This window comes from Xiphias gladius, chromosome 6 (genome assembly GCF_016859285.1).
Source record: "Xiphias gladius isolate SHS-SW01 ecotype Sanya breed wild chromosome 6, ASM1685928v1, whole genome shotgun sequence".
Taxonomy (NCBI): domain Eukaryota; kingdom Metazoa; phylum Chordata; class Actinopteri; order Istiophoriformes; family Xiphiidae; genus Xiphias; species Xiphias gladius.
The window spans coordinates 45,070-68,171 of record NC_053405.1 but is presented as its reverse complement, the minus strand read 5'-3'; the positions used below and the strand labels follow the sequence as shown (position 1 = coordinate 68,171).

The 23,102-nt window shown below is 40.6% G+C and overlaps 1 protein-coding gene across 1 annotated transcript in view; it reads left to right on the top strand.

The window, feature by feature from the left end:
• The first annotated feature begins 2,804 nt into the window (after positions 1-2,804).
• Positions 2,805-23,102, top strand: part of grin3bb (glutamate receptor, ionotropic, N-methyl-D-aspartate 3Bb) — a 57,973-nt gene continuing 37,675 nt past the window's right edge. Inside the window, exon 1 of the mRNA XM_040127868.1 lies at positions 2,805-3,293. Within this exon, the coding sequence (XP_039983802.1) occupies positions 2,805-3,293 (489 nt within the window). The remainder of the gene's footprint in view (positions 3,294-23,102) is intronic.

The following is a 23,102-nucleotide window of genomic DNA, read 5'->3' as shown; positions in this document are numbered from 1 at the left end:
GATAAACTGTCTCATCACACAGTCTGTGTGTGTGTGTGTTACGTAAGAGTGGCCCAGCTCTCAGCTGTGATCTTCTGAGGATGACGAATCAAAACCTCACCGAGTAAAATCGAGCTGGATTTTCCCCAAAAACCTGCTGCAACACTAACATCATATTCTTATAATATTCTTGGGATACTCTGATCATAGTCCTGAGATATTTCTGTCATGTTTGAATGATGTTTTAATGATGGTCTGTTTCTAAACATGCAGAGGTGATTTCACTAGCAATCTGATTGTCCTTGACAGAGGAAACATAAACTTGATATTTTTTTGATGGGACAAAGTCAGAATTATGTGCCCATAATCTCACTTTAACACTGTTTGACTATTAATATATTTCTATATAATGTATTTATGAAGATGAAGTTCAGCACTGTGAGAAATAACTTGTTCTTTAATAATCAGAATCATCAAGACGTGGTAGTTTATTATTGTTGGGACTTCATCAGCTGCGGTGTTAATTAAATCCTTCATTACATCACTAATAGTAACTATCACTACAAAATAATTATAATGACCTGCTTTTATTCTGAAAGGCAGTGGAATATTCTGCCATGTCTCACGAAATAAAACATTCACTCAGTTCATCCATTCACACACGATTTCATTTTAAATACCTCCCCCGCCCCCACCATTTAATTTTACCCCCCCCACTACTCTCATAAATCCATCAATAAATTACTAAAAAAATAAGTAAATAAACAAATAAAATGCAATAATAATAGGAAAAAAATAAGATGAAAAACTAAAACATTTAAAAGTAAATTCTCAGATGAATCTAACACCTCATCTTTCTTCTCCTTGTATTTTCCCTCCCCCTCCGTGAGCTTTTGACCCCCCTCTCCTCCTCTCAGCATCTCCTCTTAACACCTCCTCCCCACTTTTACCTCCGCCTCCTGTCCTCCTTCCCATCGCTTCTGTTGACACGACTCTCACTCACTTTATCTCCCACCTCCTTTACTGATCTCCTCCCTTGTTCCTACTCGTTTTTTGTGATGACACCTCTCATCTCTTCTCTCCCCCGTAGTTTTGTGCTTTCTCGTCTCTCTCCTCTCTCCTCCTGCCGCCTTCTGCAGGTATTTCTGCCCCTGGAGCTGCAGAGTCTGGATCTGTGACTGCAAACCACCTACTGCCCCATGATCCTGCTCAACACCGACTACTTCAAATATTATGATTATTATCTATTATTATATTAAGTTTTATCAGTTCAATTATTCACCATATTATAATAATTATTAGTTCTGTTATTATTAGTTTTACACATCTTTATGGTATACGTCTACTGTGCTATGCTATCCTCTCTCAACCCAGCCGGTCAGGGCAGACGGCCCCCCATCCTGGGCCGGGTTCTGTTCAAGGTTTCTACCTGTTAAAAGGGAGTTTTTCGTTGCTGCTGTCGCCAAATGATTGCTCGTGGGGGAATGTTGGGTTTTCGTAACTATAACTATAAAGAGTCCGGTCTAGACCTGCTCCACATGAAAAGTGCCCTGAGATAAGCTCTGTTATGATTTGGTTGCTATATAAATAAAATTGAATTGAATTGAACTGAATCTCCCCGTCTTGAACCTCCTCACCACACTGACCTTCGCCTCCTCCTTGTCACATTCTTCTTCTCTCTAACACCTCCTCCAAACTTCCACCATCACCTCCTCTCCACCTCCTTTTTTTATGCCCTCACACCTTTTCCCACCTCTTTTCTCCTTTTTTTCCATCTCTAGTACCTTCTCCCTTCTGCCCTGCACCCTGCACAAATTCTTGTCCTCCACTTCCTTTTCTCCTCCTAACCCACCTCTTCCAACTCTTCACTTTCTCCTAAGCTTCTCCTGAGTTTTTCCTTTTCTCTTTTAACTCACTTTCACCTCCATTCTACATCTCCACATTGTTGTTGATGTTGTTCTTTGTAGCATCTCCTCCCCTCTCTCTTGCCCTGCTCCCCTTCCCTCACTTTGTCTTCCTCTCTGCACCCAAGCTCCACCTGGTCTTTCCACTTTTCCACCTCCCCCTCTTCTCCTATAACACCCCTTCTCCAGGTTGACCTTTTTCTGCTCCCTCATCTCCTACTTTCTCCACCTTCTCATTTTGAAGTCCTCCTCCTCTCTGCGTCTCCTCTAACATTTCCTCATAGCCTTCTTCGCCTTTCCTCTCCTCTGCACTTCCTCTTGTTAGGATTACACCTCCCCTCTCTTCTGTACCTCTTTATTTTCTTGTCCTCCCAACCTCTCCTCTCTGTCTCCTCTGCATCCTTACCACCACTTTGACCTCATCTCTTCTCCTCCTTTCAGTGTCCCATGCACCTCCGGCTCCTGCTCTATACCTCCTCATCCCCTTCTTCTCGGTAGTGCACCTCCTCTGTCTCTTTGTCCTCCTTTTCCATCTTCTCCTTCAATGTTTTTTTGTTCTCTCTTCCACCTCCTCCTCTCCTGATCTCCTCATATCTGTAACCTCCGTGTTTTCACACCCCCTCATCTGTTTCCAGACCCCCTCGCCCTCTTCTCCACCTCTAGCACCTCCTCTCCTTTCACCCTGTTCCCCCTCCCTCACTTTGTCTTCCTCCTTATTACCTTTTACATTTCTTCTCTTGCACCTCCTCATCTGCACCTCCTGTTTTTGGGACAATACCTCCCCTCCCGTCTCCTCACTCCTTCCCCCTCAGTCTCCCCTCAGCAGCAGCAGCAGCAGCAGCAGCAGCAGCCTCTCGGTGTTTCGGCGGAACAGGAGGAGTAACCAGAGGAGCGGATGAGCGATGCTGAGAGCGCGGCAGGATGTCTTTCACCTCCTCCTCCTCCTGGTCCTGGACTCTCCGAGCCTCCCTCCTCCTGCAGCTCCTCCTCGTGCCATCGTGCCTCCTCCATCCGCAGCCCTGCCACCTCCTGGCGCAGATCGGACATACGGTGCGCGTCGGTGCGCTCCTGCCGACGCAGCGGGCGGCTCGCGTTCAGGTCCAAGCGGCGCTGAGCCGCGCCGCTGCTGCGATGAGTCGGGACCGGGATCCGGACCCGGACCGGTACCGGGAGCGGAGCAACTTACTGCCCTACAACCTGAGCCTGGAGCTGGTGTCCCGTCAGCCGGCCGCCGCGGATCCAGAGTCCCTTTTCCGGTGCGTGTGTCAGGGCGTGGTGGTGCAGGGAGTGTCCGCCGTGCTCGCCTTCCCGCAGAGCCGCGAGGAGTTGCTACAGGTGGACTTTATGGCCTCGTTCCTGGAGATCCCGTTCCTCAGCGTCATTGAACACGGAGAGCCGCTCCGCACGCAGGTACGAGTCTCATCTTTACCTCTAAACCTACACGTGCGCTCCGGGAGCAGGGATACGTGGGTCTGGTTCAGCCCGGTCTGTGTCTCAGGTTTGTTGTTTGACCTTGACCAGTTTGGTGTCTGGCGGCTTGTATAACACCGCCGCTGAGCTCCACTTTGGCGGCTGCTGGGGAAAAACATTGAGCTACCGGTTCAGACAAATTTAAGGCCGAGCTGCTGGTTTGGGGACTCTGGTGGCTTCTAGGTTTATGCGTTTATTTGACGCTTAAAAACTTCTCCCGGGCTCCGAGCTGCTTCAGTGTCGGGTCTTGTGTCATTTTTCTGTTTTACCTTTATTTGTTTTTGTGTTTTGGTCCCTGGAGTCTTAAATCTGGTTCAAGAGAGAATCCCGTTCGCATGAGATTATTCTCCACAAACCGACAGACACATGAGGAGAAAAGAAACGAAGGAAAAATCCGTCTGAGATTTGAAACTCAACAATTAGGTCACAGTGAGATGGAAACCCCGTATCTCCGGGTCTGCAGTTTTACAGCCTCAGAATTCAGCCTCGTCTATAATTTCACGGTTTTCCTGTTGAATCCCAGCCCGAAGTTTAAATCAATGAGCTGTTAGTCACTGAGAGAAAGACAGGCTGATCTGCAAAATCAGATGATTCACTGCTTTTTATGTAATCCTGCCTACAAATGAACAAACAAAGCAACAAACAGGCACGACAGAAAACCACAGAAATAAAAAGACCTATGTAGTTTGATGTTGCATATTTTCTCGGGTTGCTTTAACCCTAGTGCTGCTCACAATAATCATCACCTCATGCCTTCAGAGCACCTGAATCTGTTCACGTCAGTGGATGCCGTGTTTACTGTTGCTCCTGAAAGGACCCTGAGGTCAGTGAACGCAGCTGATTCCATTGTTTTAATCTCAGATCAGGCTATAGAATTTTGGACTGGTGTTTTTCTTCAACTTTTCGCCGTTGATGCTTCCTGTTTCTGTGTGCTCAGGTTTGTCAGGTACAGGTCTGTAGCGGTCAGGTTTCCTCTCTGCGCTCACACTGAGTCAGTCTGAACACAATAATCAAAACCTTATGTCCGACCCAGAACCGTCACTGTATGTTCATCCAAGGATTGAGACAGAAGGACACTGGTCAGATAACCGGGTCAGATGCTCACTGCTGCTGCATCTTCCCTTGTGGGGGTTGATTTAAGACTGTTTATCTGTCATCAATGTGACAAAGTTTGCTCCTGTTCACAAACTGCTCCACTGTCTAAAACACCACACGTACACATATTTATCGATCCAAAAGAACTTCTGTTTGTCTAAAGTGCCCATCACTCACTCTGTTACCTCCACACTACATCAGACAGGAATTTAGTGGAATTAACTCATCTTTTCACAGTAACCTAATATGAACTTAAAAACATGACATGTTCTGACTTGAGGTCTTTTTACTTGAAATGATGAGTTGAATGAATCAACTGCTGACTCATTAACTCAACTCATTAAAGGTATAGTCGGCGATTCTAATCTAATACACTTTTTGCCAAGTTCTGTGAATATCTCCTCACAGTCCCGAGCTGTCGTTGTGTGAACAAAAAAAAAAGGTGATGTTCCTACACGGCCCTGACTCTGTAAATGGGAAACAAACAAAGTTGCTCAGACCAGGCCACACAACACTATTCCAGCCAATCAGCAACGGGGCATTTGTGCTCGAGCACAGGTCAAAGGAAAGAAGAAGGAAGTAGATGGGGGAAAGGCGGCAGTGGGAGTGAGAGATGGCAAATCTAGCACATGCTAGGATAGAGCCAATTTAAGGATTACCAGGGGAAGATGAAGGAGCAGTCTACCTTTCTGTCTCCGCCAGACTATGTGGAGTTTTGAATGGGATTGATTGGGGCTGCAGACGAGAGACTGGCGGGGATGTTACTGCGAGGGCATGTAAGAAATGTCCACTGGCGGTGGTGGGATGGCGGCTTATATTCCACAACATAATTGCATTGTTGAGAATGAGAGATGGCCGAGGAACAGCCAAAGAGGAGAAGGTCAGAAGAACAAAAATTGAAAAAAAGTGCTATGATCAGGCGAGAGCCACATTAACATGGTGAGGTATTCCACCCGAGAGTTGAAAGGTATGAAGATGGATGCAGAGGTTAGTCTGTTTCTGCTTGGCAGGTGTGTAAAACATTAGTTTTGCCAGGTTTCACAGAACCAGTAGGTCAGTATTTGTTTCGTCCCGTTTGCTAATGTTTGTGATCTAATCCCAACTGGTTAGTTAGAAAGCAGGTACCCGTGTCACATTTGTGTGTCTGGTAGCTTTAATTTCTGGCCCATGGGCATCCGGCTGACTTTCTCGTTGTTTGCGCTGTATCATGGTATTTGTTGCAATAACAATGATCACCAGTTACAATTATTATAACGTGTGAAGGGTTTTATAGCCACGCAGACCTAAGAACAGACGTTCACTAGCACAGCGGGATTAATCGGATTGATGCATAATTCGAAATGCTATGCTAGGTAACGTTACCTTCCTTGTTAGCTCAGTTACAAACCTTCAGTCCTCTCTTCTGTCACTGTAGTTTTGTAAAAACAACCTAAACAACTAACTCCTGCTAGTTTTTACTCCGTTGTGTTTTGGATGCTGTGTTTGTGTGGATGCCGTTTGTTTGATGACATTTTATATTATAAGGTTTGTTTTGCTTCAGCAATGAGAAAGATTGTCTACTTTCACACCGTATAAAAGGCTCTGGATTCTGCCATATTTCTCTTTTGATCAGCTAGCCCAGTTGTTAGTGTTGTTAACTTGGCAATGCACGTCCATGAATTTGAGGGACAGAGCATCTGAATGAGATCTAAAGGGAGGGGTGAATTTGTTTTGCTGTTTAGTTCAAATATCAACAGTCTTTGTCCAGAATTGCTGACTCTTCCTTTAAATGACATTTTTTAACAAACAAAACTAGCATATTAACAGACTTCCCTGCATGCATTGTTAGAGAGTTAGAACTGTCCACGGTAGGGGCATCGTAGTGGGGGGAAAAGTGGGACAAACTATCCCGGGCCCCAATGGGGGCGCAACCTTGAAAAGCTATGTATGAAAAGTTTGTTTTTGTTTGCAGCTTATTATTTCTAAGTAATTACTGTCAAAGGTAATGTTAAAATGGACTGTATAATCAGTTGAGAGACTGAACTTTATATTAAAAAAAAATGGTGGAGGCACTCTGAGGCTCCTCTCACCCCTTACAAAAGGGGCGATATGGGTTAGTCCACGCAACTGCCTGCTCTACTCTAAAAGTGGCTAATTGAGCCCAGTGACTGCTGATGCTGGAGCATGAGGCTGGAGCATCTGCCGTGACTCATGTCTTTTCCCAAGAAAGCAAAATCAGTGTACCAAAAAAGAAACGAAAGAAAGGAAGGGGAAAGAAGGCAAACAGAGAGAAAACAGCTTTTTATGAATTTCTTTCAAAAGAAAGGTGGAAGCGGCAGGTCCCTCATTTGTTAACGAGGATGTGAGACAAGGTGAGTTTATGAAGCAGTAGTTACTAAAAGTTACAAGCAATCATTTTACATTGAGTTGTTGCAGACGTCGCAGTAAATACAGTTCAGCTTTGGAGCAATATTTAGCCCCTTTCGCAGTAGGCTAGCATAAAATGTTTGATATCAACGGATTAGTTGCAATCTCAAAATTCTGGCTTTGTGCTATTTTACAAACTGAACCCACAATGGCCTTCATCAAAAGTAGGCCCAGTAAAACAAGAACTGAGGAGGAGAATAATTCCAATTTTAAGATCACTTTGACCAGTGAGGCAGAGTCTAATTAAGATATAACCTATGGTTCTTTTTTTTACTTTTAGATGGTTAGATTATGTTGAAATAGGCCTACTAGTAGACTGCAGTTTAATTTTTGGCCTTTTCAAACAATATAGTTTCATTTAAAAAATATATATCAGTTTACCTTGTTTTTTTTCTGTGTGCTGCTGTTACTGGTGCATTCTGGACAGATGTAATTCCTTTCTTTATAAAAAAAGATTTGATCTTCAGAATATCTTGAGAAAAGGGGGATGTCTGTAATCAAGGTCAGTATGTTATATTATAAGTATTTAAAGAGGATATGTCAATCCTGTATGCACAACTTGCTAACACTGTTTATTAATGGTGTAAACTAAAATCACTATGTTGCTTAGTTTGGAGGCAGTAAATCAGGATAGTTTGGAGCATATATTTTTCCATTACATAAAATAATCAGCATCATAGCAACAATGTCATGTGACATTATCTATCAATATTACCTAGCAAAGCTTTACATAGTGAAACACATGGCCCTCAGTTTCAGATACAGCCACAGAGAGTGGAGCAGCGGCATGTCACTCATCATCTCCTAGCAATGTTACAGAGGATGTGAGACAAGGTGAGCATATATAGTTGCAAATAAAAGTTATTCCAAGCAATCATTTGTAACAGTTTCAACTGAAAAGAGTTAAGCAACACTAAAATAAAGATTGTATGAGTTATTGTATGTTAGGCTATAAACAGATTAAGAGACTAATATTAATCCTGTATACTTCATGCTTGTAGAGATGCCTTGTAGCAGATAGTGAGCAGGAAGATGTGATAGAGGATGAAGGAAATGAAGAGAGCAAGGAAAATGAAAGTTGCTCTGAGGATAGTGAGAGGGATGAGGGGAGAACAGAAGAGGAAGGGGAAAAAAGTGAGAGTAATGCAGAGTATTTGCCTGAGGACCCAGGACTATGGCCAGAGAAACTAACAAATAAACAGAGAAACAGAAGTGTTTGCAAGCTGGCTAATAAAAGTGCAGAAAAACTGACAACCAAATCATTTTCAATATGCAAAGTCAGCCAATGGGTGTGAGCAAATTAGAAGAGATTGGCTTATTTATAGTGAGAAGGCAGAGGCTCTGTAATGCATTCCATGCCTTCTGTTCTGTCATGAGCAGACAAAGCCATCCAAAAGTGCACTGAACAGCAGGGCTGGAATTAAAATAGCAAACATCAAATGGCAAAGAATGTATGGAAATATACCAGAACATGAGATACACACGCCCCTTAATCAGTACTATGTGAATTGGAAAAAGCCCTCAGCACTTTTGCCAGCAACAGGAGATGACGGTCACATTCAAAAACAACTACAGAGAGAAGTAGAGAAGAATAAAAGGATTTTAGAGAGGCTTTCAGAAGCAACCCTTCATTTGGCTTCAAGAAATCTTGCATTCAGAGGCAAAACCTCGAATTTAGATGATGTCCATAATGACACTTTTCTCGACACTTTCGAGTTGTTGTCGCATTATAATCCCCTTTTACACGAGCACTTAGAAAAGTAAAGGGAAAGAAGAGGGCTGCAGTTAACTCATCATCTCAGTGTTCAGACACGATAAATTCATTGAGCTCTATGGCAAAACACTGCTAAACACCATCCTGGCAGAAAGAGAAGATGCAGTCTAGTACTCTCAGGTCTGGTGTTGAGTCACATATCAATCTCACGGTTAACAGAATGTGCAGTTGGTAAGGTATGTACATCAAGACAAAGACAGTGGTGTTTGGGAGATAACCAAGAGGTTCATTCAATTCAAAGACTTTAACAAAAAGACAGGCAGAGAAATTTCAGAAATGATTCAAGCAGCATGGCAAGACAGTGGCATACCATCAGACGACTGTAGAGGAGAAGGTCATGATAATAGAACCGATACTATATGTCAGGATAAGTGAAAGGAGTGTAAACTCAGATATTAAAAGCCAATCCACTTGCTACATACTCCCCCTGTACTTCCCATACCCTCAGTTTGGTGGGTGTACATGCAGCTGAACGTGTCCCGAGGTCTCAACATTTTTGGCTCCGTTAATTTTCCCTACAGTCTCTTCAGTGCTAATCCAAAGCAATAGGAAAATTTGGAAGAGAAAACGGGATGCTCTCTTCATCGTCTCTCTGACATTCGATTGGGTGCCTGCATTGCTGCTGTGAGAGTTGTGGCAACTCGCATACACTTGATCATTGTGGCCCTAGAATGTATATTAGCCACATGCAATCTGATAGGAAGAGCCAAGTCTGAGGCAAATGGTCCAAAAAATTATTTCAAGATCTTTCGTGCAATCGTGCTTCTTATTGTGTGGTTAAAGGTCCTACAGTGAATTAAGAACTGAAACATGATTCCTCTGGCAGGAGATTTTACTCTGGATACTGAGGCTGCAAAAATAAAGACACTACCATATACAGGCTATGCCTAATAATAGGACTACCTGCTCACCGAAGCCTCCCTAGTAGCACAAGCGATGGAGAGCCCTGCTCAGTTTGGGAGTAAAGAGAGAAGAAAGCAGAAAAGGAAAGGCATGCTTGATAAGATGCCGCAAGAAGATCTTTTGGAGATTCTGGGAACCACAAGTAATCCTGCATGCTGAGAGCGCAGTGTTCTAGTGGGGTAATAGGGTACTATGAGCTCTTTGAGATATGATTTTTCAAAACTCATAAAACAGGTTTGAGCCAACTATTTAACCTGAGTTCAGTTAACTCTAATTTTTAAGGCAGCAGGGGAATTTAAAATTATTTACGGTGTAAACGGGTCAAAGCAGAAACATCAGACACAAAGTGCCAACAACTCAGACAAACTGTCTCAATGATTTCAATCTTCTTTCCACTGGGTTTCAGCTCCAAACATCCAAACATGCTCCAACACCTGGAATCAACAGGCCTGGTCTCCCCTGTTCCCTCCTCCTGTTCTCCTCTACCTCCTGCAGTTAGTGTGAGTTTCAGACAGAATCTAAAATCAAACCTGACGATCAGCGCCTGTTTGTTGTTTATTTTATTTTATTTATTTATTTTTATTTTATTTTATTTTATTCTGCTGGGGTCTTTCAGAGTAAAGCCTGAGTGTGTACTGATAAAATTATCTTTGCAAGGATTTTCATTTCACGCTGAATACAGTCCAGTTAAAGCTGCAGCAGGATTTTAGGGGTTTCCTTGTTTTTAATCTTGTCCTTCATGGAACAGCACACAAAGTATTATTCATTTAGATTTGGCCTTCAGACTCAGACAGGTGTCAGATTGAACAGGCAGAAGGATCAAGATTAGGACTCTGCAGGGTCTGAAGAGCCAGGCTGAAATTAGGTCAATTTTGTTTCATCTTAACACCAGTAAAACCACAGAGATCTCACCTGATTCCTCCCTACTGGAAAACTAGAAAGTCTGAAGGATCTGGAGACCCCTCTTTGTACATACTGAAATTCAAAATGTCCTCATCTTCATCCGTGTCCCTTTGTGGGAGGCAAAACGAGGCTTGCGCACTTTCCACAATGACTGAGATGTGTAAAACAGAACCATGTGCACAAAGAGCTTCAGAAATCAGCTGCGTAGAACAGTGTGTGTATTTGTGTTGAATGTGGACAGCAGCTGGAGGTCCAACATGTGGGTGGTTAGTCCACCTGGTGACTGTTCACCTGTCTGAAGGGATGTCAGCGTTTCAGAAATATTTCTGTTTATGCTGCAATATTATTCTGTAATTAACATACAGCAGTGATGGTGCAGCTGGTGGAGAAACCAGGATTTATCAAAGGAAACATGGGAGGTGCTGGCGAGTCGTCTGCTGTTACATCAGGAGCTACTTTACTAAATGAAAGTGTCAGAGTGTAAATCAGCTGCTGGACAGAAAACCTGCTGTCTAATGAACACATTAACACAAACACACACACACAGTCTTCAGATGCTGTTATCTTTGATTTGCGCTGATCAGCTCTATTGATCCTCACATATTAAACAATGAGGTCAGAAAGAAATATGTGTTATCCACCCTGAGCTGAGTCTGGCAGGACAGTCTAAGGCTTTGCTAGATTCACATACATGTACCTGATCATTTGTACTGTTTACACTCCCCAGAGGTGGCACTGTGGTGCAGTGGTTAGCACTGTCGCCTCACAGCAAGGAGATTCTTGGTTCGAACCTGCAGGCCAGCCAGGCCTTTCCGTGTCGAGTGTGTTCTCCATCGGTTTCCTCTGGGTACTGTGGATTTCTCCTACAGTCCAAAGACATGCAGGTTAACTGGGGATTCTGAGTGTGAGTGTGCTTGTTTGTCTCTAAATGTCAGCCCTGTGACTTGCACCCTGCCTCTCGCCCAGTGTCAGCCAGGATTGGCTCCAGCCCCCCTGTGACCCTCAAAAGGATATGCAGTATAGCTAATGGATGGATGTGGCCGACATGAGCACTAGTATCTCTATGGAGCGATGTGTTTGTGAGGGGTCACTTCTGGTCGTATCAGTTTTATTGCACCGATAAATAGCTGAATTATAGATAGATTGGTTTGTTTAACAGGGACAGTGCACATTAATAAACGGCACTGTAATCAGAGTTAACCAAGAATCAATACAGAATTGTTCCAAAAACGGAATAAATTTAAGATGCAAATTAAAAAAGTTCTGAGCAATAACATAAAGAGAATATTAATGTTAGCAAAAAACATACAAAACTTAATTACGCTGCACTTGTTGTAAAATACAACAAATGCTTTAATGAGGAAAACAAAGGCAGAGAAGAAGAAGACTGTCAGCCAGTAAACATGGGTGAAAACAACACAGGATTCTAAATCCTCTTTATTATTAAAATGTTTAATGATGAAGGAAAAACATGCAGCATGTTTGTTAGACCTCAGAGACAGAGTTTTAGTGAGAAACTGAATGTTCTCCACACAGAAATTTAAAGTCCACGTTGTTTTAGTGTTTGTGGAGTCAGACACAAACCATCGACCTCGAAGGACTCATCTGTTCACAAATTTTGTTTTCACAGCAGCTGCATGTTGAAAAAGTCACTAAGTGCTTTTACTCAAGCACTGCAAAATACGAGGTATTTTCAATTTATGGTCCTTTATACTTCTACTCCACTACAGTATAGAGAGAAATACTGTACTTTTTAGTGTTCTACATTTCGTACTGGTTACATTGTAGATTGAGATTTAACGTAAAACATATGATGACAAATAAAATATAATGCATTTTTTAAAATTAAACTTCCTAACAGAATATAAATTAGATTTGTCAGTTACTTGACTGATAATAATAATAATAATAATAATGTATACCATATAATAAATCGTGAAAGGGGTGATTGTGCATAGTAAGTACTTTAAGTACATTTAGCTGATATACTTCTGTACTTTTACTGACATAACATTTTGAATGCAAGATTAGTAATGCAGTATTTTTACACTGTAGCATTACTAGTTTTACTGACGTATACTTCAGTATTTCTTTCACCATTGGTTACTGAGCTTGGAACAGCTGTTGTCCAAACGTACATTGAGTACTTCTGTAAATACTGTAAATAGTCTCTGCTGAGTTTTAGACTGTGATCACAGATGCAGAATTTTTAGATTTCCTGGTCAGACATTGGATTTGTGGATCTTTGATAAATGTAGGATAACTTTTGTGTTCAGTATCATGTTGTTTGGACTGGACTGGACTGGACTGGACTGAGAGGGGAAAACTCTAGATTGAACTGTTGAACTGAGCCATTAACTGTATATTTTTGTTTTTGTTTTTGTCAGTAATAACTACCTGATAGCTGATCTGTCCTCTCTGCTGCTGCAGTGTTTGCTGGTTTGTTCTTTAATCAGTTATCTTGTGTTGTTGGACAGGACTGAGGCAACTGTTGACTCATTATTATTGTTTCGTCAGATGTGACTGTCAAACTACAGATACAAGGTTTTAATCTGCCAGTCTCAGTAACAGGGGCGTGATCGGGTCTACCTGGGAGACAGAACTCAGGGTAAAATGTCTGCACACTTTAGATCATTTCTGCCTCATTAACAGACAGAAACACTTTGAACTTTGTCTTTTTCTGTTCATGTTGGAAAAATTTGTTCTGAGAGACACTGAAACTGACAGAAAATGAAACTAACCAATCAAATAAAATTAATTTACTGATCATCATGTTAACAGTGTTACAGTCACATCAGCTGATCAGGAACCTGCTGATCTGATGCTGTGGTGACACCTTTACATGGCTCACAACTCGGTCAGTCCAAACACACACTGCTATCTTCATTTCAGATCCTTCATCTTCTTAGTCTAACATCGGGTCAAGGACTGGAGCGATGTCACATTCTACACACATTTCCTACTTGTTCAGTTACGTAAACTGTGGGTGGCTGTAGCCCAGTTGGTAGAGTGGGTTGTCCGCTGATCGAAAGGTTGGCGGTTCAATCCCCGGCTCCTCCTGTAAATTGTGTTGAAGCGTCCTAGACACTGAAGCCTAAGTTGCCTCACTTGTAAGTTGCTTTGGATAAAAGTCTCTCCTAAATGAGCAAATGTGATGTAGACTCTGTCCCACTCCCTCCATCTAAAGCTTATCAACTTATCATTGTTGTGTCATTAACCAGAAGAGATTGAAAAATAAAATTGTTAAAAATTTGTGAGCCAGGAACAAATTATTGAGCAAACTGGGAAAAATTATACTTTGCATCGAATACAAAAATGTCTCTAACAGATAGTGAACAACTGACGAAGTAATCTCATCTATCTGACTAAATCTATTGGTAAAGCTAAGGTCTTCGTACTAAGCTCTAGTTAATAGATAGTAAGGCCCTTATAAATCCTTATAGATGCTTGTTAACATTATAATGTGTTAATAAGACTATATAAGTGTTAATGATAGCATCGTAAACACATTTATTGTTAGATTATAAAACATTCATAAGCAATTATAAAAAACTTGTGATCAGTTCATAGACTGCTTAAGAACATTAATAAAAGCCTGATGGGTTTTCTGTTGTTCATAATGGCATCACAAATAAATGTATTGAATCTAACAAACTGAACTATCATGTAACTGTTAAACCTTTACCGAGACTTTTTGTTGCTTTATTAAGATTAATACATACTTTATTACGCGTTTATTAGCAGTTATCCATGCCCTTATTACCATTTAATTGTGGAACATCTGGAATGAGCACTACATGTTGTCAAGCTTGATATATTGTGAATAAAAAAAAAAACATATAAATACAATAATTTAGGGGTGAAGCACAAAAACACTTTTCAAAAATAGTTTTTACTTTCATCACTTTGACATAAATTGCAGCCACATGTGGACACAAAGAGAATGTTCTACGAAACATAGCCTCAAATAGACCTTTTTAAAAAATACTACAATTATTAGTACAAATATGGTATCTTTCAACATTGAGATAAATTGTATATGGTTAAGTATTCTGGAAACATGATATAAAACAATATAAAGTGTATTAGTAAGGTGTTGGGCCATCGCATGCTGCCAGAACAGCTTCAGTGCCCCTTGGCATTGATTCTACAAGTCTCTGGAACTCTACTGGAGGGATGAACACCATTCTTCCAAAAGATATTCCCTCATTTGGTGGTTTGATGATGGTGGTGGATGTCGGTCCAAAATCTTGAGATCTGGTGAAGGCCATAGCATATGATTCACATATTTCGTACTCAGACCATTCAGTGACCCCTCGTGCCCAATGGATGGGGGTATTGTCAACCAGGAAGAGACCGCTCCCATCAGGATAGAGAAGTTTCATCATAGGATAAAGGTGATCACTCAGAACAACTTTGTATTGATTTGCAGTGACCCTTCCCTGACTGAAGCTGCTGTCACCCGTGCCCCAACAATGAACCCTCTTTCAAAGTCAGGTCAGATCTTTTCCTCTTTCCATCTTGATAAAAAATCAGAATCAACTCGGCCACCTCAGCATTTTTATATATGCCACAGAGCATGATTGGATGTTAATGGCTTAATTGTACCATGCAGTGCAACTACAGTTAGGTACATAAGTATTTGGACAGTGATGCAATTTCCGTACTTTTGCCTCTATACATCACCACAATGGATTTGAAAACAAAGCCTTCAAAATGTGCAATAATAAACAAAAAGAAACAGCAATTACAGCGATAACATCCCGAAACCACTCTCTACTCATTGTTCACCTGGCTACATCTTGTTTAATGGAATTATTTTTTCATAAATTAAGACCTATCTCTGTTTTTAAGTTACAATTTTACTTTTTTTTTTTAATGTAAAGCAACAACTGGTGTCTAAAGCAACAACAATGCTTTATTAAGGTTAATAAAGCATCAATAAAGCATTTTATTTATATAGCACCAACATCAGATCAGCTGCTCCACCACTCAGACACACTCATTGCAGAGACATCAAATCACTGCCTATCACTGGATCACTGCAGAGACACCAGATCACTTGATCACTGCAGACACACTGGATCATTGCAGAGACATCAGATCACTGCCTGTCACCAGATCACTGCAGCCACACTGGATCACTGCAAAGACACCGGATCACTGCCTATCACTGGATCACTGCTGCAGTGACCCTCGATCTTCAGCTGTAACTATAAAGATGGGGGCGACAACATGAGTGTGTTGGTGCCATCAGGTGGAGCATATCCATTATCACCTGAGTACATCATAGGTTTTGACAGACAAACCCAATCACAGTATGAGTGACCATCTATAAAGAAATGATGACCCTGCAGTCTGGTGCTGATGTTACAGTGAACCTGTTCCCTGTGGTAGATTCAGAGCCAGATCAGAAACGTCTGAACAGCCTCAAACAGTTTGTTCAGTCCCTTTGAAGAGAAAAAGTCATCCAGTCAGGTTTTATATTTCTGTGTGTAGAACAAATATGCAGAATATTTACATATAAATGTAAAGAGTGTGAGATAAAACAAACATACTTAATCTGCTTATATAAACTATTGATCAATAGACTCCATCTGATCTGATTCTTATTCACATCTGTGAAATTCACCCTGTTTTTCTGCTGTTTGTGAGATTACTCGCTGATTAGACCTTGCTCAGTTTAACCCATACATGCCCAGTTTCAAACATTCCTACATACCTCAGGTCTTCAGCGACCCTGCAGACGTTTTAGAGAAAAACTTGAGACTGGAGTTACATGACACAATTTAAAATGTACATATTGGTACTGTCCTGAAAAAACCATGTAGCTCTACAACAAAGATATTTCATTAGGAAAGAAAGAGAGTCCTGTTCTCAGAACTGTCACAGTCCAATAGGTTGTAAATTGTTTATTCAGGTTAAGAAGAAGGAGAGTCGTCTCAGCCCACAAACTGTTCATCCTTCAGTTTATCTGAAAACTTTTAAATCCTTTCCTCACTAATAAAGCCTGTCATTTATCACATGTATAATGTTTTTTTTTCATGATGTTGGGATGTATCTTTTTCTGAAAATTCACATGGGAAAACTGAAAACATTGAAATCATATTTAATGTAACATGGAAGTCTGACGTGTTAAATTCACATCAAGACACGTTGTTTATCACGTGAAACAGCCATATACAGCTTTTGTAACGTAATAAAAGAAAACTTCACGTCTTATGTTTGTGAGGGTAAATTTCTCTACTTTCAGGCCAACAAAACAATTCAATTAGTGACTGTTTCTCCGACAGAATATTATTTCTGTCAATGTGGACAAGTTTTCAGAAAACATGTTTTCATTTTGGGAAATCAAATGTACAGAAAGTTTAATTAACGGGAAGCTAAGCAATGAGGAAGGCTCGGACTGATGAGCTGTGTGTTTGTAAAATGAGCAGTTTGTGAGTTCAGGTTAAAGTTGGATGATGAACAGTCAGAAATTGGTGGAGGATTATCGCTCTGCCACATGGTAAAGCAGCAGAGTCACAGTTGATCCTCAGTCTGCTGCCAGCAGCAACTTCAGCTGCTGAACACCACACAGACAGAAAAAGAGGAGGGTGGAGGCTGAAGGGAGGTCTTTTCTCCCTGTGGCCCAGTTGCAGCTGCGGGGCGACAGAGGCTTCAGGCTGCAGCTGATTAAACTCTGGGGGGTTTGGGGTATGTATGGAAGTTTAATGGGAAGTGTTGAGCTGATCAGAGCCAGCAAGTGGAGGTGGACAGATGGGGCTGTTTCAGGCTCAAACATTTGTCTATGATGTAAAGGTCATTTGCCCATTGAAAGAAAAGCAGCAGAGAAATGCAGCTGCAGTGAAGAAGTGATGTAAACTGCTGGTTATAAACTCTGTGGTCCTACTGTTCCTATGAATGTTTAAAAATCTTAATTTGTGTCTTTAAAGTCTATTGAACATAAACCATGCAGATTTAACAGTCTGTAAATCTTCAAACAAATTAATAGCGAAGTTTAGACGTTTTCTGCTCGGTCAATGTTTTCTATAAACTACATAGTATAAATGGTGAATATTTTGATCAGCACAACTGTGTATGATCTAAGTATTCCTTGTTCAAAATACCAAGAATTTCAATAAAAACTTCAGCAGAAAATGTTTCCTCAGCGTTTTAGTTTAATAAAAGTCAAAGTTTTTATAGTATATGTTTATGGGACTCTGCTGCTGTAGTTTCCCACTGGAATCAATTAAGAACTCTGTGTTAGAAATATGAATGAATCTCTTTTATCTGTTTTTACTTGTTTTGAGAAAATCTGATTTGCAGGATGGGTCTGGTGTTTAAAAAAGGAGATATTTTATGGTTTTAATTGTTATGTCAGGTTTATAGTGTGAATGAGCTTTACAGACTGACAGATGTGAACAACAAACTCAAGTTTTCTCAGTCGTGAAGCAACAAACAAACTGATTCAGATTTCAGTGTTTGTGTTTCAGAGACTGCACTTGTCTTCCTGCTGCTGTTTGTTGTTGTTGATTTCAGAAATTCTCTGAAGAAGCTCCAACATCTGCTCAGAGACTCAGGGCCTCAGAGAGGGAAACTTGCTGCTCTTTGATGTTTGCAGAAAAGATTCCTCTGATCAGGTCACAGTTGGTCAACACAGTCAACAACAGGTTTTTATTCCAGCTCATTATCTGTCTCTGTTCCTCATCGTCTGTTACTGAGACACCACCTGCTAAATAAACTACAAATACGTTGTTCGGTTGCATATTTCTGTTTTCCTACATCTACTAACAATAAGAATGTGAATGAGATTTGGTCTGAACCAGAAAAAATGTTAATTGTGTGCAATGACAGAATGAGGTCACATGGCTTTCTTTGTTTCATTTCAGTCTGCATGCAGCTCAGTTCATCTTTCTGTCGCTGAGAAATCAGCTGATAAAACCTTAAAAATAATGAATGAAGTTTGGTTGCTTGGTGTGTGTCTGGTTGTTTAGTTGATTGCTTTTATCTGAGTTTCACTGCAAACCTCATCTTCTAAATCATAAAATCTAAATGAAGTTTGATCAGATGCAGTTTAAATAATGATGGTGAAAAGTTTGTTTCACTGACAGGATGAGATCATGTAAGGATGTTGTTATTCTACCTGCATGAGGTTTTTACTGCACCTCAGTTTATGTAGCGGTTCCTTGTCCGTTTTTCAGTTACACATTCAGAACTGTTCTTCACTGTGAAACTAGCTGATAAAACATATGAAAATATGAACTAAGTTTGGTTTTCTGGTTACATAATGTGTGTTCGGGTTGTCTGTAGTTACACAATCAGCTGTCCTGATATTAAAACATCAGAAATTTGTATGAAGTGTAGTCTGAACCAGGAAAAATAGTGCTGATGAACAGGACCAGATCTTTTGAGATTTATCAGGTACAAAGTGAACTTCAAAGTATTTTTTTCAAACAATCTTGCTAAATTCCTGTGATTATAAACCAAGCTTAATTACTGTGATGGTTTAGGTGGGTCCACTGCTGTAGGATCTGATCAACAGACTGATCCACAGAAACATCAGACCAGATCAGTGATCAATAACCAGCAGATGGAGAGATGTTTTCCGTTGATCACACCAGTGTCGGAAAGTAACTAAGTACATTTTTCCCAAGTACTGTACTTAAGCACAATTTTGAGGTACTAGTATTTTCATTTTATGCTGCTTTATACTTCAACTCCACTACATTTCATAAGAAAAGATTGTACTTTCTACTTCACTACATTTATTTGACAGATTTAGTTACTACTTACATTTAAGATGAAGATTTTACACAATGGATGATATAACGAGCCTTTTAAATACGAATCATTGTTAGAGATTAAACCAGTGGTCTCCAACTTTTTTGGCCTCTGACATCTTACAAAAAGTAGTGTGTGGTTTGGGTAACATTTCAAATATCTGTGTTAATAGCTCCACCAAATAGTGATTTTTCCCTTTAAACTTCTTACAAGGTTTTATTTCAAGTAATGTTCAAGTTATCCAATATCTCAGCAAAAATCAAAAATTAGAGAAAAAGTCCAAAAATTGTGTTTATTCTTATTTCCTCTCCGGTGAATCATCTGACAACATCTCAGATTTATCTGGTGCCCCTGTATATAAAACTGTATATGAAGCAGTTCAAACCAGCTCCACCTGCAGCAGCTACAACAGTAACATGCTGCTGCACCTGATGCTTCAGTATTAATCATCTATTGATGTCAGATATAATAACAGATCAGTCAGAGGAACCAAACCAGTACTTTTACTTTAATACTTACTAAAGATATTTTGCTGCTGATACTTATGTACTTTCACTTCAGTAGGATGTTTCATGCGGGACTTTTACTTGTAATGGAGTATTTTTACATCACTGTTTTTGTACTTTTACCTAAGTAAAGGATCTGAGTACTTCTTCCAACACTGGATCAAACACAATCTGTTACTCTGAAGCTTACATCCAAAATGCAAAACTTTATGGAAAATTTATACATCCTCAGTTCACTGACGTCTGCCTGTTGCCGTGCAGACACATTAAGATATTCATGGATGAGTTGATCACAGATCAGATTGACTGATTAGAGATGAAGCTGCTGTTAGTTTCAGATGTATCAGAAAACATCCAAACACCCAATTTCTACAATTTCTACTCACTGAACTGGCATCAAAACCTTGAAATGTGTGGAATTGTCCTTTAAGCCTTTGGATCAAACACAGTCTGAGCCTGTTGATCCGGTTTGACAGGTGATGACATCCCAGGGCAATTAGCTGATGATCTGATCAATAATAACAATCTTTACGATCAGATCAGGTGTCTGATTTGTTTGATGGGTCTCTAGTGTTTCAGACCGTGTTGATCTGGTTATGGATGATTTTTTGTGAATCAGCGGGATGTTGAACTGTTAAATTCAGCTTGACGGTGGAATAACTGAATCTTTTAATCCCTTTGAAGACGAGCAGCAGCAGATTAGTTTCCCATCATGCCTCTCTCGTCTCTTTTTATTTGACCTCAGCAGGTCTGACTGGCTTCATTTCACCTCTGAGATTTAAACACAAACAAATGATTGAGACATCCAAACTAAAAATCCTTAATTTCAGACCTCAGCAGGGACCAATGTGCCCACAGGAAACACTGATGAAACTGTACTGGTGGGATCCGGTGAAAAGCCTGAGATTCATTTTTCAAAACATTTGTTAGTAAGTCGTTGTTCTCTGAGAAGTTTTAACAGAAACAACTTGAGATCTGAGTGTAGTGAAAGTAAAGCAGATCTGTGGAATGACTGCAGAGAGATCACGCTGAGGTAATCATGTCAGAGGAATGGTAACGTTTCCCAGTGAAGACAAAAGACGTATGGACATGATGTCAAAGCTGTAAGATGAACATTTATACTTATATCTAACTTTCTTGGCAATGTACAACAGTGGTTAGTAGATTTTGAGCTTTCATTGGTTTCAGACAGCAGCCAGGTTTCCATCCAGTGAAACTGACATTATAACTGAATTTACAGAAACTAGTCCAAATGAAACATGAGTGAAGTCTTGTTTTTTTCCACTCCTGCTGTGTGAATGTGAGTTGACCGGTTGTTGGAGATAAACAGCTGGTGGAGCTGATTGTCCAGTCGCTGCCATTAAACCAACACAGACGAAGAGGACACAGCGAAATGGAGTCATTAAAAGAGCTCCAGTCAAAGCTCAAATGATGGAAAACCATGTGGAGACCATGATGGAAATCTGACATTTCTGTTTGTTTCATGTGTTACTGTGAAGAAGGTTCCATTCTCGTCATTGCTCCACACAGATCTGATGTTTTACTCCCTTCATGCCTCACGTAGGTAAGCATTTATTGACCCCGTCTGTTTCACCACGGCTTTTATCCACACAGCCACAGCCACAAAAGGAAAAACTCTTGCAATATTTCTCTATTCTTTAGAATTTTCACCCATTCCATCCAGCTGTTTAGATTCACAAACTAATAACTGAAATGTGCATAAGAACAGCTGGATGGAAACGCATCTGTTGAACTGGTTGTCTGACCTAACTGGTTTAGGGCAACACACGGTAATTTTCAAACCAGCATTATTACAGAGTGAGTTAACCAGCAACAGCTGCAGAGACTCAGAGTGAAACCAGTAGCTCCAGTCAGTCAGTCTGTAATGGTAGATGTATCACAGTGGTTCATGGTGGACTGCATCACTTTGTCTTAAAAACCACGTATGTACTGATCTTTGTGTGTGTGTGTGTGCATGTGTTTGCTTTACATGTTGTGTGACCTATTTTCAGTACCATTACTGTAACAGACCTCAGCTCTTTATTATGAACAAAGTCAAAGCTTCATCCATTACTGTGTAAACCTTCACCTTCAGAATCCGGTCACAAAGTACCCGTTAACCTTTACCCAGTACGCAGGGCTTGTTAGTCCCAACCCGACTTGATTGTACCCAACTCGAGGCCTAGATTATATTTTAGTTAATCCTTCTTCAAAGACAAAGTCATACACTTGGTTTGGAAAGTTTTTCTCCCACATAAAAAATAAATAATCAACAAAAATTTTCCTGGAAAGAACTGAACTTTGGTTCGAACTGCAGTTTTTCTCTTGAAAGAAGATTTAAATTTTGTTTAATTTCATTCCACTTGAATCCACTTTCCCATTCACTTGAATCAGAACTTTGGAATTTTGGACCCCAATGTATGCATTCATTATTTTTCCTTGTTGTAAACAAATTCTTCATGACTGTTATTATCAATCTGAGAAAGTTGCAGTGACCTGCTGTGAACGGACTGAGACAAACTGTGGTGATTAACTGTTGTTTGTATCAGACCTGTAAATAAAGTGTTTCTAATGTTTTTACTGCAATGCCCTCTGGCAGTTGTAGTTGTTGTGACATGTTGAGGTCTTCGACCTTTAACCTTTTATCAGTGAAGCAGAAACATGTTCAGAAACATGTTAATTTGTGAGGTGTCAGACGAAGTCCAGAATCTCATTAAGACACACTTTAGGAGACTTAACGTGCTGATAATTAGCTGCTGACGCTTCGGTCTCTGCAGACTGATAATCAGACTGCTGATAACATAACAGACTGGTCCCAGATCAGCTACAGACTGCTTATTAAACACACACACACACACACACACACACACACACACACACACACACACACACACACACACACACACACACAGACACTCTCTCTCTTGTTCTCGCTCTCTTGCTCTCTCTCTCTCTCTCTCTCTCTCACACACACACACACACACACACACACACACACACACACACACACACACGCAAAAACACAGACACACAATTTCACACACACACACACACACGCACACACACACACGCACACACATGCACACACGCACAGTAAGACATGGTAACACACACACTCTGAGCCCTGAGCTGCCTTCAGGCTCTCAGACGTCAGTCAGAAACATTTCCAACAGATAACAAAAAATTAAAAAAAGCAGATTACAGAGGAGACTCATCTATTCCTGTAACATCACACACTAACTGAATAATAACAAACTCACATGTTTCACCAGATTTCAAGGTCGTTTATTATTCTGTGGTTTCTCGAAGGATTTTGTTTTGTCAGAAAACCCCCGTGATTGGGACCAGTTCAGAGCTGAACTCTTCCCTCTGTGCTGTGTTTTTCAGTCAGACTGGTCT